This window comes from Ricinus communis, chromosome 5 (genome assembly GCF_019578655.1).
Source record: "Ricinus communis isolate WT05 ecotype wild-type chromosome 5, ASM1957865v1, whole genome shotgun sequence".
Lineage (NCBI taxonomy): Eukaryota > Viridiplantae > Streptophyta > Magnoliopsida > Malpighiales > Euphorbiaceae > Ricinus > Ricinus communis.
This window is the reverse complement of record NC_063260.1, coordinates 13574945-13595841: the sequence shown is the minus strand read 5'-3', so window position 1 is coordinate 13595841 and position 20897 is coordinate 13574945. Positions and strand designations below refer to the sequence as shown.

At 35.2% G+C, this 20897-nt stretch overlaps 3 protein-coding genes and 1 pseudogene across 3 annotated transcripts; 3 read left to right on the top strand and 1 right to left on the bottom strand.

Annotated features, from left to right (window-relative positions):
- The first annotated feature begins 1173 nt into the window (after positions 1–1173).
- On the top strand, positions 1174–7545 carry LOC107261441 (annotated as a pseudogene).
- A 3876-nt stretch (positions 7546–11421) lies between these two features.
- On the top strand, positions 11422–13091 carry LOC8281798 (alkane hydroxylase MAH1). Its single transcript, XM_002521428.3, has one exon. The coding sequence runs from the start codon at positions 11454–11456 to the stop codon at positions 12981–12983; it is 1530 nt and encodes a 509-aa protein (XP_002521474.2). The 5' UTR covers positions 11422–11453; the 3' UTR covers positions 12984–13091.
- A 2953-nt stretch (positions 13092–16044) lies between these two features.
- Positions 16045–18372, top strand: LOC8281797 (U-box domain-containing protein 6). Its single transcript, XM_002521427.4, has 2 exons — positions 16045–16517; positions 16664–18372. The coding sequence occupies exons 1-2, from the start codon at positions 16303–16305 to the stop codon at positions 17466–17468; spliced, it is 1020 nt and encodes a 339-aa protein (XP_002521473.1). The 5' UTR covers positions 16045–16302; the 3' UTR covers positions 17469–18372.
- LOC8281796 lies at positions 17947–20784 on the bottom strand. Its single transcript, XM_002521426.4, has 6 exons — positions 20335–20784; positions 20164–20249; positions 19689–19994; positions 19528–19611; positions 18526–18876; positions 17947–18108 (listed from the first exon to the last, which is right to left on the bottom strand). The coding sequence occupies exons 1-6, from the start codon at positions 20734–20736 to the stop codon at positions 18048–18050; spliced, it is 1290 nt and encodes a 429-aa protein (XP_002521472.3). The 5' UTR covers positions 20737–20784; the 3' UTR covers positions 17947–18047.
- Between the last annotated feature and the right edge of the window lie 113 nt (positions 20785–20897).

Genomic DNA, 20897 nt, shown 5'->3' with positions numbered 1-20897 from the left:
TGTTTCGTATTATTTAATTTAGGGTTTATTGTTCTAACTTATAATTTAAAGGCTTAATTGATATTTATTCAAAAATTTAGAAGATCATCCATATCTTTTGACGAAAATAGTTAACGATAATAGTAACGAAGCTACATAGAGGGGACCTAATTGTTCTGTATTATATAGTTTAAGAGAGCTTAATTGTTCTAACTTAAAATTTAAGGATTTAATTGAGATTTGACTAAAAATTTAAAAGTCTATTCGTACCTTTTTGCCTTTATTAATTTATTAAACTTTTGGTAAATTTAATTTCATAATAATATTTAGATTATAAATAAAGTCAAAATGTCTTTTTATAAATTTTATACATGATATTCAGTATAAGCTTTTTAGTTTAGAATTAAATAATTAAATTGTAAATAAGATATAACTTATAAATCTAATTCCATAATAATAATCATATAATATAACAAAAAAGAAACAAAATAAATATATGTTTGATCTAATGTTACATAAAAAGCAAGATCTCTAAAGTTATCAAAATCATTTTGAAACAATTTTCATGAAAAGATAATTTGATTTCAGAAGAATTTAATTAGCTTAGTTATACATAGAAATAAATAGAGAATGTGAGAATTATATTACCTTAATCTTAGCTTCAAAAAATTCAAAAGACCTCAATAACAAATTTTATTGCCCTATCCAAAATATTATAAATTAAACTCAATTTTAAATTCAATTTAAATAAGGTAATATTTTAAATAATTTTTACTTAATAATAATTATTCTTATAAAAGTCTTAAAAAAATTACAACACTATAAGATACGGCATTCTAGAATTCACCTACATTCCATGTAACGATTGACTACCACAAGGGCCTTCTGTTCAGAGGAATTTAGGACTATCGGGAGATGGGAGTTCAAAGGAAAGCAATTTACTCAAAAGATCTTAAATGCAGTATTCCAAGTTGTGGACAATGCATCCAAACGAGGACGCCATATACTAGACTTATATAAGATGTATGTCAGCCATTGACATTTGATAACATATGCCTATTGTTTTTATTAGGGTTTGATCCAAATTGGCTTTTCTATCGAACTCCCTCAAGTTCCTTTTGAAAAGGCTGGAGAAGGTCATGATTGTGCCTGCATGCATTTGGAAGTTGCAAAGATGATTTTAAAACTTGGGAAAGAAGAAAGAAACATGTTCAGGAAAGCTTAGGACATATTAGATCGAATTTCGGAGCAATTGCAGATAGAGGATTTTAAAACCTGCTGAGTTACTTTTTGGCATGGAAGGTGATTTTGGAGTAGAAACTTGCAGTCTTGCAAAATCAAACAAGTTTATGGATACAGGTCTTGCAACTCACACCAATTGCATGACTTTGCAACACTTGGCCAACTAACCGAATCAGAAACCGAAAGCCTAACTGCCTAAGATGTTTTCATAACTAACTGGCAAAACTGATTACAAGAAGTAGAAAAAGAAAAAAAAAAGTTTCTAATAGAGGCTTACAAAAGCTCAAGTTCAAACCCTACAGGCTACAACAGTCTAGCTTGGCTACTTGCAGTAACCCAACAAAGAGTGAATGGCACATAGAGGCTGAAAGGGATTTCGCAACACCACAGCATCTAGCCAGTTTGAATGGCCATACTATTACTCGGGTTGCTAATGGCGTTTTTCTCCACCACTTTTCTTTGGTTTTGGTGGCGAAATAGAAGCTCTTTACTTATCAATTGGCCTGTTGTTGGGATGATTCCAGGGCTTTTCAGCAATTTATATCACCTCAACGATTTTGTCACATGTATTCTACTACAAAGTGAGGGCACGTTTCTCTTCAAAGGACCTTGGTTTAGTGGCATGAATTTTCTTGTCACTAGTGATCTTATGATCGTTCACCACACTCTGAGCAAGAACTTTGCCAACTACCAGATTGGAGCCGAGTTCAAGATTTCAAAAGGCTTGCTCTCAGTTTTAGATGACGCCTTAAAACTAGGATGTGAGGTAGACATTCAGGACGTGTTTCGGCGATTCACTTTTGATAGTATATGCCTGTTGGTTTTAAGCTTCAATCCAGAATGTCTTTCCGTCGAATTCCCTCATGTCCTTTTTGAGAAGGCTTTTGATGACATCGAGGAGGTAATATTTTACCGACACACTATGCCATTAAGCATATGGAAGTTGCAAAGGTGGCTTCAAATTGGAGAAGAGAAGAAGATGAGAAAAGCATGGGACACGTTTGATCAGTTTGTGGAGCAATGCATTACAAGAAAGAGAGAGCAATTAGGCCAAAGGAAAAACACAATGGGAAGTGAGAACTTCGACATGTTAACATACTTTTTGGCAGACAATGTAAAGAAGATTTCAAAACAAAAGACTAATTTTATTAACTAATTGTTAAAGATTAAATACAGTACTAAATCTAAAGACACTCCTTAACTTTAGGAGCAATACTAACAACCCACTAACAAATGAAAGACTTAGTCAAATTAATAACTAAGTAGCTAAAAGATAGCAGAAACTGCTGCTACATACTGTTAGTGCTAATACTGCTAATACGCCCCCTGCAAGTTAGATGATGATGAACAGACTAACTTGGGAAGATGTCGGAAAATGCAGGCTTGGACAAAGCTTTGGTAAGTGAGTCAGCTAATTGATCAGTAGCATGAATGTGTGCAACAGTAATTAGCTTGTGTTGAACTTGATCTCGAACATAATGAAAATCAACTGCAATGTGTTTCATGCGACTATGAAAAATTAGATTTTCATAAAGGTATGTCACTCCGATGTTGTCACAGTAGATGGTAGGAGACTTTGAAAGGATAACACCAAGTTCAAATAGAAGATTTTAACCCATGTTGTTTCAACTACTGCACTAGCCACAGCCCGATACTCTGCCTCAGTGGATGAGCGTGCAATTGTTGTCTATTTCTTCGATGACCAGCTTATTGGATTTAAGCCTAGAAATTGCAGATAACCAGTAGTGGATATGCGATCATTGACATCACCTGTCCAATCGGCAGTCGGAGTACATGACTAGATTCATGATATTATTTTTTCATAAATAGAGACCATAAGTCATAGTTCCTTTTAGATATCTGAGCACTCGTTTAACTGCTTTCTAATGTAGTTCAGAAGGAGAGTGCATAAATTGTGAGAGCTTGTTCACAGAATATGATATATCTGGTCTGGTAAAACTTAGATACTGCAATTTACCAACAACTTTTCTGTACTTTGTAGCATCTGTGGGTGAATAACCATCATGAACACAATATTTTTCTAAGGATCCCATAGGTGTTTTGGCTGCTTTACAATTCAAGATACTTTCCTCTTGAAGAATATCAGTGATATATCGAGTTTGAGATAGAAACAGACAATCTGAATGCCGTAACACTTCAACACCAAGAAAAAAATATAGGTTGCCAAGATCTTTAATAGAAAATCGAGTGGCAAGGGATGAAATTATTTTTTGTACCACTGTATTATTATTGCCTGTAATAATGATGTCATCGACATAAACTAGAAGATAGATGCAAATGACAGAATCCTTCATGATGAATAGGGAGCTATCAGACTCAGATTTAAAGAATCCCATGGAGAGAAGATGTGCTTTGAGTTCATTATACCAAGCACATGGGCTTGCTTTAAACCATAAATTGCCTTTTTTAGCTGACAAATGTGAGAAGGATAAGATGGGTGTTCAAAACCTAGAGGTTGACTCATGTACACCTCTTTATCGAGACTGCCTTGAAGGAAAGCATTGTTGACATCAAGCTGTCGTATTTGCCAATTATATTGAACAACAAGAGACAAAACCACTCTAATTGTTGTTGGTTTAACAACAGGACTGAAAGTTGAGTGGTGATCAATTCTTGGGCGTTGTGTAAATCATTTTGCGATAAGTCGAGCCTTGTATCTATCAACAGAGCCATATGGTTTTCTCTTAATCCTGTACAACCACCGACATGAAACAACATTATTAGAGGGGTTAGGAGGAACAAGTACCCACATTTGGTTTTTCACTAATGCATCAAACTCTATTTTCATAGCTTGTTTCCACTCTGGGATTTTGTTAGCCTGAATAAAGGTTTGTGGAATGATGTCTGATTGAACTTGAGCCATGTAATAAAAAATCTGTTTAGGTTTATAGATGTTATTTTATGAACATGTAATGATTTGTCGAGTTTGTGGTTTAGGAGAAATAGAAGGAGTGGGTTTTGATGGATGAATTGGAGAAGGATCAAAAGAAGAAGAGATGGGATCAGAATTTGGAGATGAACTGGAAAAGTGGTTGTTTGTTGTATGAGTGACCATATCTATATTTGAAGTGGAGTTATGTACATGAAGAAGGTTGGGCAAATCTGAATTTGAGTTGGATAAGGATGGGAGAGATGGTTGTTGAGCTTGAGGTGGGCTCATTTGAGACAGGTCATCCCATGCTGATTATTTAAAAGATTCAGAAATATGAGAAAAATTATTTTAAAAGAAAACTCATTTTCCACAAAGATTACATCACGGGACAAATAAATTTTAGATTTAATAGGATCAAAACATTGATGACAGTGATGAATTAGAGAAAAACCTAAGTAAACACAAGGTGTCGATCTTGGTTGAAGCTTGTTTTGAGAATATGGTTTTAGCCATGGATAACAGAGGTAGCCGAAGACTTTCAATGATTTGTAATCTGGATTGGCTTGGAATAACATTTCATACGGTGAATGATTGTTTAAGGTGGATGTTGGTAGACAATTAATAAGGTATACTGCATGATGACAAGCAAACGTCCAAAGATTAGATGGTAGAGAGGCTTGATAAAGCAATGTATGTGTTGTTTCAATTATATAACGATGACGTCGTTCAGCAAGAGCAACCCGTTGTGGAGTGTATGGAGGTGTAATTAGGTGTTGGATGCCATTGGAGCTAAGGTATGGACTGAGACTTTGAAACTCACCACCCCCATCACTGTAGAAAGACAAGATTTTGGAATTAAAATGTTTTTCCATTAAAGGGAGAAATTTTTGGAAAATCGTTTTAACCTCACTCTTGTTATGTATAGTGTAAATCCATATGTATTTTATGTATTGATCAACAAAAATACAGTAATATAATTTTTTGTCAATTGAAATAACATGGGAAGGTCCCTATAAATCACTGAAAATAGTTTGAAGAGGTTTGGAAATTGATAAAGTAAGGCGAGCAAATAGTTGTCGATGAGATTTATTAGACAAACAAGCATTACAAAATGTAAATTTGTCCGGAACCGAACTAGGAACATCAAAATTATGCAAAACAAATTTTAAAATTCTAGTATGAGGATGACCAAGCTTGCGGTGCCAAGTTTTAACTGAATGATTGATGGAGGCCATGTGAGCTTGTGGAGATGGGGATGGACAAATAGTTGGCCACTCATACAATCCATTTCTATTCCTGCCGTGTACCAAGAGTGTTTGTGTTGCGAGATCCTTGACAAGAAAATCAGAGGGAAAAAATTCCATAGAAGTTAGATTATCTTTACAAAAATTTGAAACTGAAATTAAATTGTGTTTGACTTGAGGAGCACACAGAGTATTAGATAGATGAAAAATAAAGTTAGATGTATATAATGAAGTTGAACCATTATAAGTGATTGGAATTTTGTTACCATCTCCCATTGTCACTTCCTTCATGCCTTGGTACGCAGGCATATTGTGTGGCTCGGTGGTAATGTGATGTGTGGCACCTGTGTCTAAAACCCATGGATTTGCAGATGACTGAAGTCCTGTGATGAAGTTTGCTTTGGCCTCAAGGTGACTGTGAGATTTGGAGCGACATACTGAGGCAATATGACCAGGGCGATTGCATAGCTGGCATTGAACACCACTATTGTAGGTGTTATTATTTTGTTGGCGCCATTGTGGTTGTTGATTGTACCTGTTGTTGTTGTAGCGTCACATATTCCTATTGTTGTTGGTTCTGTTTGCTACTGCAGTTGTTATTAGAGATGAGAGTTGATGCCATTGAGTTTTAAGAAAGATTTCATGATCAAGAGGTTTTTCATAAAGTTCAGGATATTTAATAGGACTGCTGCGATTGCAAATTGCTGTTGATACTTCCCGAAAGTCAAGGCCAAGTCCATTGAGAATCTTGATTGTGAGTTCAGTTTCAGCAACAGGAGAACCTGCAGTGGCAAGTTCGTCGGCAAAGGTTCGAATTTGGTGAAGGTATTCAGTGATACTTTTGCTGCCCTTTGTGATGCGATTGAGTTGATCACGTAAGTTGTAAATTCGGGTGTGACTTTTATTTGCATAGGTGGTATGCAGAAGAGCCCATGCTTTCTCAGCATTGGATGCACTTGCTACGGTGGATGCAATGGTGCTATCAACAGAGGCCATCATTGCTTGGTGAATGAAGCAGTCTTGACGAACCCAAAGACGATATGCTGGATTGATTTCAGTTGCATTGGCGTGAGTGATTGTCTTCTCAGGGCAAGGAGTAGAGTTAATTGAATTTTCCATGTAGAGAAATTAGAACTGCCTTGTAGTTTGATAGGTAATTGTGAGGATAGGTTGAATTAGACAATATGATTGTTGATGTTTGGATTATCAGCATTGATAAGAGGAGGCCATGCAGTGGAAGCCATTGAAGTTGTTGAGGGCTGTTAGTGGATGATAAATCAAAACTCGTTAGAGCTTTAGAATGGCTCTGATACCATAAAGAAGATTTGAAAACAAAAGACTAATTTTATTAACTAATTGTTGAAGATTAAATACAGTACTAAATCTAAAGACACTCCTTAACTTTAGGAGCAATATTAACAACCCACTAACAAATGAAAGACTTAGTCAAATTAATAACTAAGTAGCTAAAAGATAGCAGAAACTGCTGCTACATACTGTTAGTGCAAATACTACTAATATGATGGAGGAGAAGACAGTATCTTTACAAATTCAAACAAATTTGTGAGAGACATGACATTTAACCTCCTGTTAGCCGGGAGGGATACTGTCGGTGCTGGTCTTGTTTGGCTCTTTTGGCTGGTTGCAGCACACCCATTCGTAGAGCAAAATATTTTGGAGGAGATCAGAGAGCATTTAGGGGAAAATACAGGTGAAAAGTGGAGGCTTTTTAGTGTTGAAGAGCTTAGCAAACTAGTTTATCTGCATGCAGTTGTGTGCAAGACACTTCGGCTATATCCACCTGTTCCTTTCGAGGTCAAAGTACCGGTTGAATCAGACGTTCTTCCTGGTGGCCACCATGTCAATAGAGATATTAAGATTCTTTACTTGTTATACTCAATGGGGAGGATGGAAGACATATGGGGCAAAGATTGTTTAAAATTCAGGCCAGAGAGGTGGATTTCATAAGCAGGGAAAATCAAACAAGTGCCCTCTTACAAGTTCATAACATTCAATGCAGGGCCCAGGACTTGTTTAGGTAAGGAATTGGGATTTGTGGAAATGAAATTAGTTGCTTCTGCTATTATATGAAATTATTCCGTTAAAGTGATTGAAGATCATCCTGTGAGTCCAAGTTTGTCTTTGATACTCTATATGAAAGACGGTCTCAAGGTTAGAGTTGCTTAAAGAAATGCTACTTGAAATGTTGGTGGTGACCCTGACTGGTATTCAATTCAAGAATCAGTCTCTTCATCAATAATAATAAGAGTCTGCATGAACTTCTTCTTCTGTAGTTCTGCCATGCCCATAAATTTCTAACCATATTCTATTGTTTATCAGACTAATTAGAAGTATGTTATATTATTGATACAACTCGGTATAAAAGGTCGCTTCAAGACGAGCTATGGCTTGCCTATACCGATTAAATTCTCTTAATCTTACATCAGGGACTATCAATGTAACCGAACCACCGTACCACACTTGGTTACAGCCCACATTTGCCACTTTCTCTTTGAATATAGGAACTCATCTTCTCCATTACCGAAGCACCACTTCAAGTTATTTTATAGGCAATGAACTCTCGGTAATCTGCACTATAAATATCAGGGGAAAGACATTGGCAAGGTAAGACAATTTATACCCTTAAACATCTTCCTATAAACCTTCAGCTAAATACTAACTTGATTGTCGGAGTAGTTTTTCGAAAAGCCACGCTTGGAAATCCTCACTTGGCCTTTGTTTTGCAGGTTTAACACCTTGAGCAGTTCGTCCTTCGAGGATCGATATATAGATACACCTTGAGCAATTCGTCCTTCGAGGATCGATATATAGATATAGAGTATGTCCTTCGAGGATCGGTATATAGATATGGATTTCTGAATCTGATTTGTATTAGTTATGTTTCTAAGTTTGTTCTACATTGTTTACCAAATTTACAAGTTCTTTTGTTCTATGTAAAATAAGAAGTGACTCGTACATCACCATGCGAACTGATGCAGCACTTTAAATATACATCTGATGAACTGTTTATCAGAGTTTCAGTTCTATTTTCTAACTCAAATTGAGCTGGTCAATCTTAAAACACACAATAATCATAAGTAGATCAGACACGCAAAAAACAACAGCTTTCATGCATTATGAGTGGAGAAAGATAAATTGTGACGCTGAATCTCCACAAAAAGTAACCTTACTGAATTGTTGTGTGATAATTACAAAATGAACTTGCGTCATTTTACTTTTAATTAAAATGCCGTGTGTCTATATATATAGGTACAACAGATTGGTAGGAGTGTTAATAATAATTCGAATGAATTGCAATTACAACAATAATGTACTTATGCAGCAACTTCTCCACACAAGTTAATGGTTTACTGCAATTACAACATGACTACATTATATAATATAAATGCACAATGAAATGCAATCCATCTTGAACACTTAAAACAGAAAAATTAAATTAAATTTTTGAAATGCATTGTGTTGCCATATTTGAGTGTCAAAAACAATAACAAGAAGGCAATTGGTAACATAAATGAAGGAACCAAAACTCACTACATCAGTGTACATGGTAACTAGTGAACCGGCACAGAATAATCCACACGAGCACTTTGTCTTATCATTAGTTTAAACTGTGGGTTTCTCCTATTACAGCTCTTTACACCAAAAACATTTACATTTTCTAATCCAATCATACATCCAGAAAGCGCACGTGAGCTGTTCGATGAAAAGCCTCACAGAAAATTCCACCTCTATAAATAGGCGGCCTTTTCTCATTTTAGGGTAAATAAAAATTTTATTTTCATTTCGAGATGATTTGATCCGAAAGAAGTCAAAATAAATTGTTCCCACTGCTTTGAGTGGCAGAAGGCATTGTCAAAGAGCCCTCTCGCCAGCCAAATTAATGAGAGTGATACTCCCACTATTACAAATGGTGGGATTTTAATGCAATTTATTATTAAGCAAAATTAGAAGCAAAAATTGGCTTGGCCAAAAACTGGGATAGCTTACCCTTCTTGTTCTCCTTCTGTTTCTTCAATATCCAGATTGCAAAGGAGCTCAAATGTTGAACTCCATTACGAGGGATTTTCCAAAATGTTGAGTCCGTAGTTGGAAGGTTAAGACCCTAAGATGGATTTCTTGGACAGATTAAAGACCTGGACAATACAGGTTATATGGTTGTCCAAATCATGATGTAAGGTTGTTTTGTGTTATTAGAGGGCTAATTTAATTCTTGATCTGTAATTAGAGGCATAATTTATTTAGTTTAATTTGGATTGATTTTTTTTAACTTTTAATTTTAATTTCAAATTAAAGGCGATGAATATTTTGAATGGCATGATGACATCATAAGTGATAGAGTTAAAAAATTATTAATACTTTAAAATATGAGAAAAATATGTTAGCTGAAAATAAATAGTTAAATGAAAAATGGGAGATAGATTTTGCTCAAGAAATTGATGAAGTTGAAGAGGTTGAAGGATCCCAATAGGATAGAGTGAAAAATTAAAGGACTCTAATAATGATAGATTATGAACGGTTGAAGAACAAAATAAAAGATGTTTATCTTCTTACAATGATTTCTTGAAATATGTTATTACATATATAGAAATAAGTATAAAAAGATATCACGTGGTTTTACTATTTGACAACTTTTAACATGTAATTTTTTTTCAAATAAAAAGAGTCATGTGATTAAAAACCGTAACAAATATAAATAAACTATTAAAAAGTATCAATTGACCTCCGATCAACCATCATTATTATATTTTTCGTAATTGATAATACGAGTTTAGAGTTTAATAACTCAATATATTATTGTTTGATTATTAAATCGATCTCATCGAACTAATAACTTTTTAAATATATGATTTAACAGTAAAATAATAAAATTTGAAGTTAATGAGCTCCAAACTCACGTTATCAAACATGGACAATATGATAATGATAGCTGATCATTATTAGATCCTTACAAATAGAAACTTTTTACCTATGAGATACTTTTTTGTGTCATGATTTATAACTAAATATCTCTTTTTGTCTGTAGCCAAAAAAAAAAACATAAACTTATCACTTATATATATCAGTGATGTTTTATTGTTTAGGCATTTCTGTTAGTAGCCTTTCGATGGATGGTATTATTCTTGGATTGTAGTTATTACCACCCATGTAATGTTTTTAAAATTGATAGTTCAATGAAGTTCATTTTCTGAGTAATTGGTATTGTGTTTTTGTGTTATCATAGCTATTCGGAATACTGAAACAGATATCGGAAATGAAGTCTAACATAGATGGCTTGTATAAACCAAAAGGATTGTTTAGCAGAAATTGCTCGTGTCATTACAAAAACAGCTGAAAATGCCACTTGTTTTGGACAAAATACCATTAGAACAAAATACTGGACAAAATAGTTTTCTGCAAAAAGTATCTAAGTTACTCCGGAACTTGATTCAACACAGGATATCTAGTTCTAGTTGAACTTATATATCTAATCAATAACCAATATCATCATGTGTGGTTCCAAACATCTACTTAGTCTTTGTTGTTGCAATTGGTCTCTTTGGGATTGCAATTGCCTGGTAGTAATGGCTGCACTTCCTCTCCACTGCACACAGTTAATTTAATAAACTACACGAATTATGATATTCTTTGACAATTACTTATTACAATTATTCATTAATTACTGTAATGTGTTGTCATGGAAAGCCATGGCACCTACCATTGATGTTTCTTTTTTTCAGATAAACTGTTCATATTCAAATTAAGATTGTGTTTGAATTCTAATTTTTAGTGAACATAAGTTGATATATCAGGAAATGCTCTTGTGTCTGTAGGCAAAAATGGCGTGACTACAGTTACATACGGCGCATCTGCATAACCAATTGACCACATATACATACATGACCATATACACAGCAGCACCACAGGCTCATCTAATAAATTTTCTCGGAGGGTCATGAGTTTAGCACTCAGATTTTATTTTGCGCCTCGAAAACTGAAGATAAGAAGATAAACACCCGATGTACCCCCATGTCGTTGGTAATATAAAAATCTTGCATTTGGGTTGTAATTCCTTACAAATTACAGATATTGCAACCATGATAGGGTGTACAGAGATGGCAATCGCATTGCTTTCAATTATTTTTCTTCGGGTTTGGTGGAGGAGTAGAGGCTTAGTAGTCACAAATTGGCCTGTTGTTGGGATGATCCCAGGGCTACTTTTCCGCCCCATTTCAAGTGTTCATGATTTTGCTACATATGTTCTTCAAAGAAGTGGAGGCACGCTTTTGTTCCAAGGGCCTTGGTTCAGTGGCATGAATTTCTTGATGACTAGTGATCCCATGAATGTGCAATACATTGTCAGCAAGAACTTCGCCAACTACCCTAAAGGACCAGACTTCAGGCAGATCTTTGAAGTACTTGGAGATGGGATTTTCAATGTTGACTCGGATAGTTGGAGAATTCAGAGGAGAATTATGCACTCCTTACTTAAAAGCAAGAGATTCCATCTTGCTGTGGAAAGAACGGTGGAGCATAAGATCTTAAAAGGTCTATTCGTAGTACTCGACAATGTCTCAGAATTAGCAAGTGAAGTCGACATACAAGACGTGTTCCAGCGATTCACATTCGATAGCATTTGTATATTGGCGTTAAGCTATGATCCAGATAGCCTTTCCATCGAGTTTCCTCACGTTCCGTTCGCCAAAGCTTTTGATGATATTGAGGAGGCAGTTCTTTACCGTTACCTTGTGCCATCAAGCATCTGGAAGCTGCAAAAAAGGCTTCGTATTGGGAAAGAGAAGAAGCTAAGAAATGCCTGGGACACCTTTGATCGTTTTCTGGAGCAATGCATTACAAGAAAGAGAGAGCAAGTGAGACGAAGCAAAAACCAGAAAGAGAGAGATCAGGATTATTTCGACTTACTGACATACTACTTCATGGAAGTTGAAGGAGGAGATGTCAACGTCCCTGTCAAATCAAATAAGCTTTTAAGAGACACAGCAACTGCTCTTTTAATTGCGGGGAGAGACACAGTAAGTGCTGCTCTCGCCTGGTTTTTCTGGCTTATCGGAACGCACCCTTCTGCCGAAAAGAAGATTTTGGAGGAGATCAAAGCAAAAGTACAGCCAGACACGAATGACGAGTGGAGGCATTTCAGTCTTGAAGCTCTTAACAAACTAGTTTACCTCCATGCAGCTATATGCGAGACCCTTCGATTATATCCATCCATTCCTATCAACCACAAGATGTCAGTTGAAGCAGACGTACTTCCTAGCGGCCATCGCGTTCCTGGGAATACGAGGATTCTGTATTTCTTATACTCAATGGGAAGAATGGAAGAAATATGGGGCAAAGATTGCTCAGAGTTCAAGCCTGAGAGATGGATTTGCGAGAAAGGGCAAATCAAGCACATACCCTCTTACAAGTACATTGCATTCAATGCAGGACCTAGGACTTGTTTAGGTAAGGACTTGACGTTTTTGCAAATGAAGATCGTTGCTTCTGCTATTATATGGAATTACTCTCTTCAAGTAGTTGACAATCGTCCGGCTACTCCATGTAATTCTGTGGTACTTCATATGAAAGGTGGTCTGAAAGTTAGAGTTTCTAAAAGATGGGATTCTTGAACAGGAGGAAATAAATTAATGCTAATAATAAATTAACGATCGATCATGTGGAATATTGATCTCCATGTTCATTGTCTTATAGAATCTATTTGTCTATGATTTTTGGTATGTTTTTCTGTTTGAAATTTTTATATAAACTTTTTTATGTATGTAATTATTTATATACTAAATTAATAGATAATTGACGCATATTTAATAGTTTTAAATAATAAAATATGTATCAATCATCTAAAATTAAAGTATAAAATATTCATACATACGCGTCATTCTTTTATCAGGTATGGTGTACAAGTAAGATTGTTTCTTTTTTATTTAAAGTGTTTAATTTTGTACTCTCCATATATGATCCCCTACTTCACATTGAAAGATTTTTTAATTATAATCCTTGGTCACACAAGATATATCACATTTAAGAAAATAAATTAAAAAAAAAGAGCTAAAACGACATCAACATTAACCAGTTTTATTTCAAAAAAAAAAAAAAGAGTTAATTAATTCCAAATGCTGCATCCACTTGCCTATATTATACTCTCTTAATTTTGTCAAAAGATTGAACAAATTAATTATGATGAAATTATGAGCTAATGAGATTAAAATTAAATTTAGTTTTAATTTTCAGTTTTCACAAATTTAAGGTGTAGAGTTGCTACTTATACTTGTATTTTAATCGTTGGAATGTTAAAAATATGTTTCACCAAGTGCTAAAAATATGTCGTAACCATGTCTGCAAAATAAAAATAGTAATAATTAAAATTATTTTAATTTATATATCAAGAATAAATTATACATATTTTTATACAAACTTATGTTAATTCCACCCTTTTAGTTTATTAATAAATTTATAGATATCTATAAAATTAATTTAGTGTTTGTGATTTTTTCTTATGCAAAATTGTATATGTTTAAGGGTGTGTTTAGAATTGTTGTTGAGTATTTGAAGAATAGGTTTGAAATTTTTTTGATTTAATATATTAATTTTATTTATTCTTTTTATAAACTGTTTTTAACACTCACCTGCTTTTGGCAAAAATAATTTTTAAAACTCAAAAAATCATTCAAAATAAAAAAGTAAAATTAGAAAAGCACTTTTTCAATCTCAATGCTAAACTCCCTTTGATAGAATTTTTTTATATTAAATTATAAAACTTCTTTTTTCGTGAATAATTATAAAACCTTTCGTTATAAGCAATTTAAGATATTATGAAACTTTATTATTTATGATTAAAAAAATTATTATTATATAAATGGTATCTCAATTTTCTGATTTTTGCTATTTGAATGTCTCGTTTATTTTTATATTGAGGTAAATATATTAACTCTTTAATAGTTGTAACTTTTAATGCTTCTATCTGATTAAGATTGAATGGAGTTTTGACCAACATAAAATGGACCGAGTAATTTAGTAATATTTTTATTACAGATGTATTACCAAAATGCCCTTGCCTTTTCTTGCACAAATAAAATTCTTGTGTTGGAAAAAAAAAAAAAAAAAAGGAATCAAACTCCGAACCCCATAAAATGTAAACAAAGATTAAAAGAAAAAATGAAGAAGAAAGAAGACTTCTGCAATGAAAGACAACATCAAGTGCTCGTGTGGACAAAGGCGCATCATAAGGAAAACTTAAACGGATGCTAATTTTGGAAGGTTATTTTAGTCTTGTGAAGATGTTTCTTGCAATAGAACATTTCAATAGGTTGAGATTCAAGTTAATAAAAAGGAGAGAACGATAACTAGAGAAGAGCAAAGGGAAGAAAGAAGAAATTATGGTTTTTGATCCCTTTTTTTTTGGGTTTTCAGAGATCTTACATTGGTACTAAGTAATTATTTTCTGATGTTTTTGTTTTCAGCTTTCAAGAATATAAAATTCCTAATTTGAGATGTTTTGAAATCTCTAAATTCAGTTTTGTAAATGAAAAGCTAAGGTTTTCTCTTGTCTGTTTTTTTTTTTTTTGTTTTTATTTGAGATTAATTAAATTTTTTTCTATCTCTTAGATAATACGGCGGTATTACCAAGCAATAATATATTCACTTTATGCTAAGTCAGCATTTTTATACGTTTTATTCAGACATAAGCACTAAAAGTTACGGCTATTAAAGAGTTGATATACTCAATTGAATAAAAATGAAAACGAGACATTCAAATAGTAAAAATCTAAAAGTTGAAACACCATTTATGTAATAATACTTTAAGAAAAGAATACAGCCACAGGTATAACCCTGTTAAAAACTAGTTACTGGAAGTACTGGTCCAATATTGTTCAAAAAAAAAAGAAGAACTACTGGTCCAGTTACATTCTAGCTAAGCATTGAAGCCCAATTATACAAAGTGCTAATCTCTTACATATCTAGCTTCGTGCGAATATAAAGAATTGAAATAAAAATAAAACAAACCAATAAATTTAACCACTTGGCACTTGGCAATTGCAATTCAAGAAACAAGAGTTAAAAAAGACAAAGAAAACATTGTTAATGCTGGTAGATAAAGAAAAACATAAGCATGAGTAAGAGTAAAGACTGCTATTAATCAAAGTATATGAAAAAAAAGAAAAGGAAGAAAAGAGAAGTGGGGCATGTAGATCATCACCTATTATGCCATCAAGAATCATCATAAAAATATGACAAGCATTTCCTTAAAGACAATGCCGCCGCAAAAGAAAAAGCCATCTTTGATTCCTTGAAGAAGAAAAACTGAAATTAAGTGCTAAGAATCTCATGACCCAAATTGATTTCCCTTCATTTTAAGTCCAAAATATTCTTATCTTTTCCCTGCTTTGTAGTAATAGTGCTAAGAAATCCTGTTACAGTATATAAAGATGACATGGCATGCATGCCATAGGAAAGAAAACAAATAATATCGCAACAGAGTCCCTGCATATATTTACGTGCCTATCATAAATCCATTTTCATTGGAAGAAAATCACTGCTAAAATATTAACCTATTGAAAAAGAAAAAAGAAAAGCTGATAGTGTTTCCTTTGCTTCTATAAAAGGAAAGTTAAAGATGTATTATAAGGAATCTTCATTGTATTTCCAAATCGGCATTCAAGAAAAAGAAAGAAAATGAAAATAAATAAATAAAAAGGCAGACTTAAAAGAGAATAGCAAGTTGCTTCAATCTGAAACAATGGATACCCAAAAAAGATTAACGCAACATCCTCAAGCAACCACCGATATCACCATCACCAACACCAACACCAACATCAACTTCATTACTACTGCTGCTGCTACCACTATTACTACTTCCTAACCATAAGATATCTTATTGTTATAGCAAATAGGGGGAGAGAGTGATAGACAGAGAGAGAGAGAGAGGGGGGGATGGAGGAATTTGTGGTGCATAATCTTTTCAGTGGCGGAAGAGAAGCACAGATTCAGGCTGCTAATGATCTTGGTAAATTTAGCAGCAAGCAGAGGCACAAGTTGGTCGAAAGAGGAATTATTTCGCCTCTGGTTGCAATGCTTCAGTCTCAAGATTGTGAAGCCATAGAAGCTGCTCTCTTTGCTTTGCTTAGCCTTGCATTTGGCAGTGAACGGTGAGCTGATTGCCCCTCAGTTCTCAGACATTCACAATTTTCATCTCTTAACTGTAAATGAATGCATATATGGTGATAATAATATGTTTTATAGAGATAAAACATGTATTATATTGTGATTAATGAAAATTATTTATCATTTGCAGGAACAAGATTCGGATAGTCAAATCAGGAGTTGTGCCCGTGTTGTTAGAGCTCTTGGACTGCCCAAACGAGACACTGCTTGAGCTGGTAATAGCTGCTCTGCTAATCCTCTCTTCTTGTGCGCCAAACAAGCTGGCAATTACTTCTCTCGGTGCTATCCCACTCATTATTGGAGTCCTTAATCAAGATTATGCAGATGATGATGCCGCCACAAGCTGCATTAGCATGCAAGCCAAGCTTGATGCTATAGCAACTCTCCACAATCTCTCAACTTGCCAGCAGATTATTCCATCGATTGTCTCTTCTGGAACAGTTTTTATACTGCTCCAAATAATTCACAGCTATGAAAAATCATCGCAGTTGGTAGAGAAAGCGATGGCACTGCTAGAAAACATCATTACTTTATCAGAGACTGCGCTTCTTCAAACCGCCACTACAGGAGGTGCAATTCGGGCATTGGTTGAGAATATTGAAGAGGGTTCCCCCCAATGCAAAGAGCATGCCGTGGTAATTCTCCTTCTAATATGCCAGAGTTGCAGAGATAAATACAGAGGATTAATTTTAAGGGAAGGTGTAATGCCAGGATTGCTTCAGTTAAGTGTGGATGGAACATGGAGGGCTAAAGATACAGCTCAAGAACTGTTATTGCTCTTGAGGGATTATTCAGGTTATGGCACAAGAGGGAAACAATCGAAACATGAACTCGTGGAGCAGATTATGCAGGAAATCGATGCAGAAGGAGAGACAATCAGGGAAACAACAACACTTAGGCTGGTGGAGGAAATGATTGCAAAGCTCAATACATGATCCACCAAATGGTTAGTGGAGGTTTTGATGTAGGGGTGCCCACTTAAAGGTAGGCATAATGTGTATATAATGCTTGGGCATGGGATTCTTTTTGCTAATATTGGGTACCTTTCGACCTCGCTGATCGGGTCCTAGTCTTTTGTAAGGATGATAGTCGTTTACTATGTAGTTGCATCAGTATTAGCTCATGAAGCATTTGGAACTCTGAAGGCTTTCACACCCAAAGTAAGTTGCCATGGTTGCCTTTGTCAGGTACAATATAATACGCAAGGAGGAAACAAAAACGGAATGCTATTTTCGACTGGTGAAACACATTAAACAGTTACCAGGTCAAAAAGGACACCTTGCACATGCAGCTGGCAACTGAATCAGATATTTAACCGCTTGCCAAAAACAACAGTAAAAAGAGAGACGGGAGAAGTTAATATAGTTAGGCAACAGTGTCCAGCTAAAACTCAACTGCTAAAAACATCAATACTCAATAAGAACCCATTCTGAATATTAACCATCTGCACTCGCATACAGGCAAAATACAAACGTACATGCATTCTCACCTTTTGTCTTAAATTACAAAGCATTTCAGTCTCTTTCATTTTCAACTTCTGTTCTCAGCATCGAAGTTCTGCTTTGCTGTCCTGTCCTGGATACAACAAACTACCAATTTCTCAGGCAATATTTGCACGGGCAAAGCAATATTTGTCAGAGGATCAGAACAGTTACAACAATAAACCAGTCACTGAATTTAACAAAGCATCATCAGTTATCACCACAATTTGCAACATTAGCATGAACCACTCATCGACTTTTGTGTCACTCTAGTAACAACATAATTTCCAAAAATCATGAAAAGAGAGAGTTGGGCCGTGTTTCATCTGTAATTGGCTAAAATTTGATGATATATTTCCACTCACAGAACATCAATATATGTATCATTTTCCCCACAAGAGATGGTTTGGAGGATTATTTTTAGTATTTCTGGATCTGCCCTACAAAAAGAAAGGGTTTGCACTCACAGGCATTACTAATGCATGGAGCACAAGGCATATTTCAGCCTGACCTTTTATATAAGCTGTAGGCCACTGCAATGGTTGCAACTGCCCCAATCACAGCAACAGCTGCAAGAACATCACTTTGCTCCAACGATGATATCCAGCTTGACAAACTACCTAGCCTCTTCTTTCCCCGAACTTCACCGATTTCCTTCGCTTTCTTTTCTTCATTTGCACCCAAATTTCCATCTCTGCAGCATGAAAAGCCATTGGAACCTTGGCAGCAGCCACCCACATTCTCTTTATTGACATTAGTGCTGCTTTCATCATGCTTCTTGCTTTCCTTCACATCTTTTCCGTTTGGAAGCTTCTCCTCAACCACCTTTTCACCCTCTTCAATTACTTCTCCCATTTTTCCCCTGCATTTCAATGTACAAAATCAGGCTTTAAATAAAAATAGAACATTTGCATTTGGCGCAGAAAATGAGAAGTGTATTGCTTGCAGCAACAAGTAATTAGCCCTGACTTAGAAGAAACATCCACGCAAGTTAAGTGTATTATGTTTTTCATCTTCAACGCTTTGACGTATTTGGAAATGTCGCACAGAAACAAGACTTCGGCAGGCCTTAACTACAATCTAGATTCTACTGATTTAAAGCTACTAGGATCCTGCAAAATCTATAAACTAATCTGCCAAAGTTAGTGACATACAAGCTCAAGATAAGAACACTTCCAGAAACTTCACATCGAGAAAATAAATAGTGTGTGTTTTCAGATGGTGAGACACAGGATTGAGCAAAAACAAGCTTCAAACTACTTCATCAACTAATTACAATGAGAAAGCTAAGATAACTGCTTAACCAATTAATTAAAACGAAATCTGCATGGCAAGAAAAGTGAACATTCAAGACCACACTTAAGGACAAAAGAATAGTGTGACTTAAAAGCATTACTGCACTACAAGGAATCTATCACTTGAAACAATAAGTGGCAACTATCTAACATGCTAGAACCATAAATAGTAATATTAAATAAATAAATGCATCAGACACATGAGCACAATGACAAACCTCCAAATCCTTTCTATGACGACTCCTTTCCCAATATGTTGATCCAAAATTTCAGGCACGTCGTCCGGAGTAACATAGCCATACCTGTAAACAGAAGCATATTATCAACATGCTTCTAATCTTAACTATTGCAAGAAGAAACAAAAGGTCAAAAATCATACCAATGACCCATAGTTTTACCCTCAGAGTCCGGACTGTAGATGATCAAATTTCCAGCATACTTGTGCCCACCGACATGAGAGCAGGCACTAACAAAAATCTGATCACTGAGGCCTCGAGATTGGATACCCTCCTTGAGTTTTTCAATAAGGATAGGACCGCAAACCCCACATCTCTTGTCGCGGCTACCATGAGCACACACAAATACATGTGACCCAGTGAGCACCTCTTGCACTCCGGATGCCCATGGTTTTCCATTCACAAGCACATCTTCAACGAAACCATCAACGTCCGTCTCTTTCAAACACCTTGCCATTGCCAAAATCACACAAAAATTTCACATAAATTTCAAAACAAGTGATTCCATAGATAAACAATAGCAGAACTTTTTAAATAGTGCTAACTGGAAGCATTTCAATCTAAGTCTTAAAATCTCTCATAAAAATTAAAAGATAAAAGAAAAAAATAAAAACTCACTTGTATTTAATCATATCAGGAAAAATCAAAACATCACCATTCTCAAAGTCAGTCCCTTCACCTCCTTCGCTTATTGTTACCTTTGTCTATCAATAAAAGAAAAATCAGCAAAAATAAAGGTACCAAAAAAATTAAGTAAAAAAATCAAGCAAACTAAAGAGCCATACACACCTTAATGGTGATATCATTTTTTCGAGCTTTAACAGCGGATGAGAAGAGCTTAGGTAGAGGATCGGTTTGAGACTCTTCGACGCGTGGAAGCCACGCGTCAGGGTTCTTGAAACAAAGAAACACATGTCGGTCGTACTGATCAACAGTGCCTGCAAGGTTGCTCTTGTACATTTCAGGTCTTGTGAATCCAAATTTCGCGTCCTCTTCTGCTGCTGCTGAGATCGCAGGAGTAGAAATATCAGCAGCCATTCTTGTTCTTTGAGATCGTGTTAGGGTTTGTGGTTTTTGTGGTAAAAGAAGAGGTTTCAGCGAGAGCAATCTGTTTCTTGAATAACAAGATGAGAAATGGACAATGTTGTGATTGAGAGATATGAGACAACGGGATGGGTGCGCAATGCGCATAGCTCTTCTTTTTTTTTTTTTTTTTTCTCCCCCTCTTTCCCTGCTGATAGGAAAGAGAGATTAATTTAAAATAGAAGCGCGGTAGGAGCGTGGAAAAGACGGGCTAATGACGAGCGAGGGAGGGAGAGTTGTTTGGTGCGGGTGAGCGCGTTGAAAGTTTG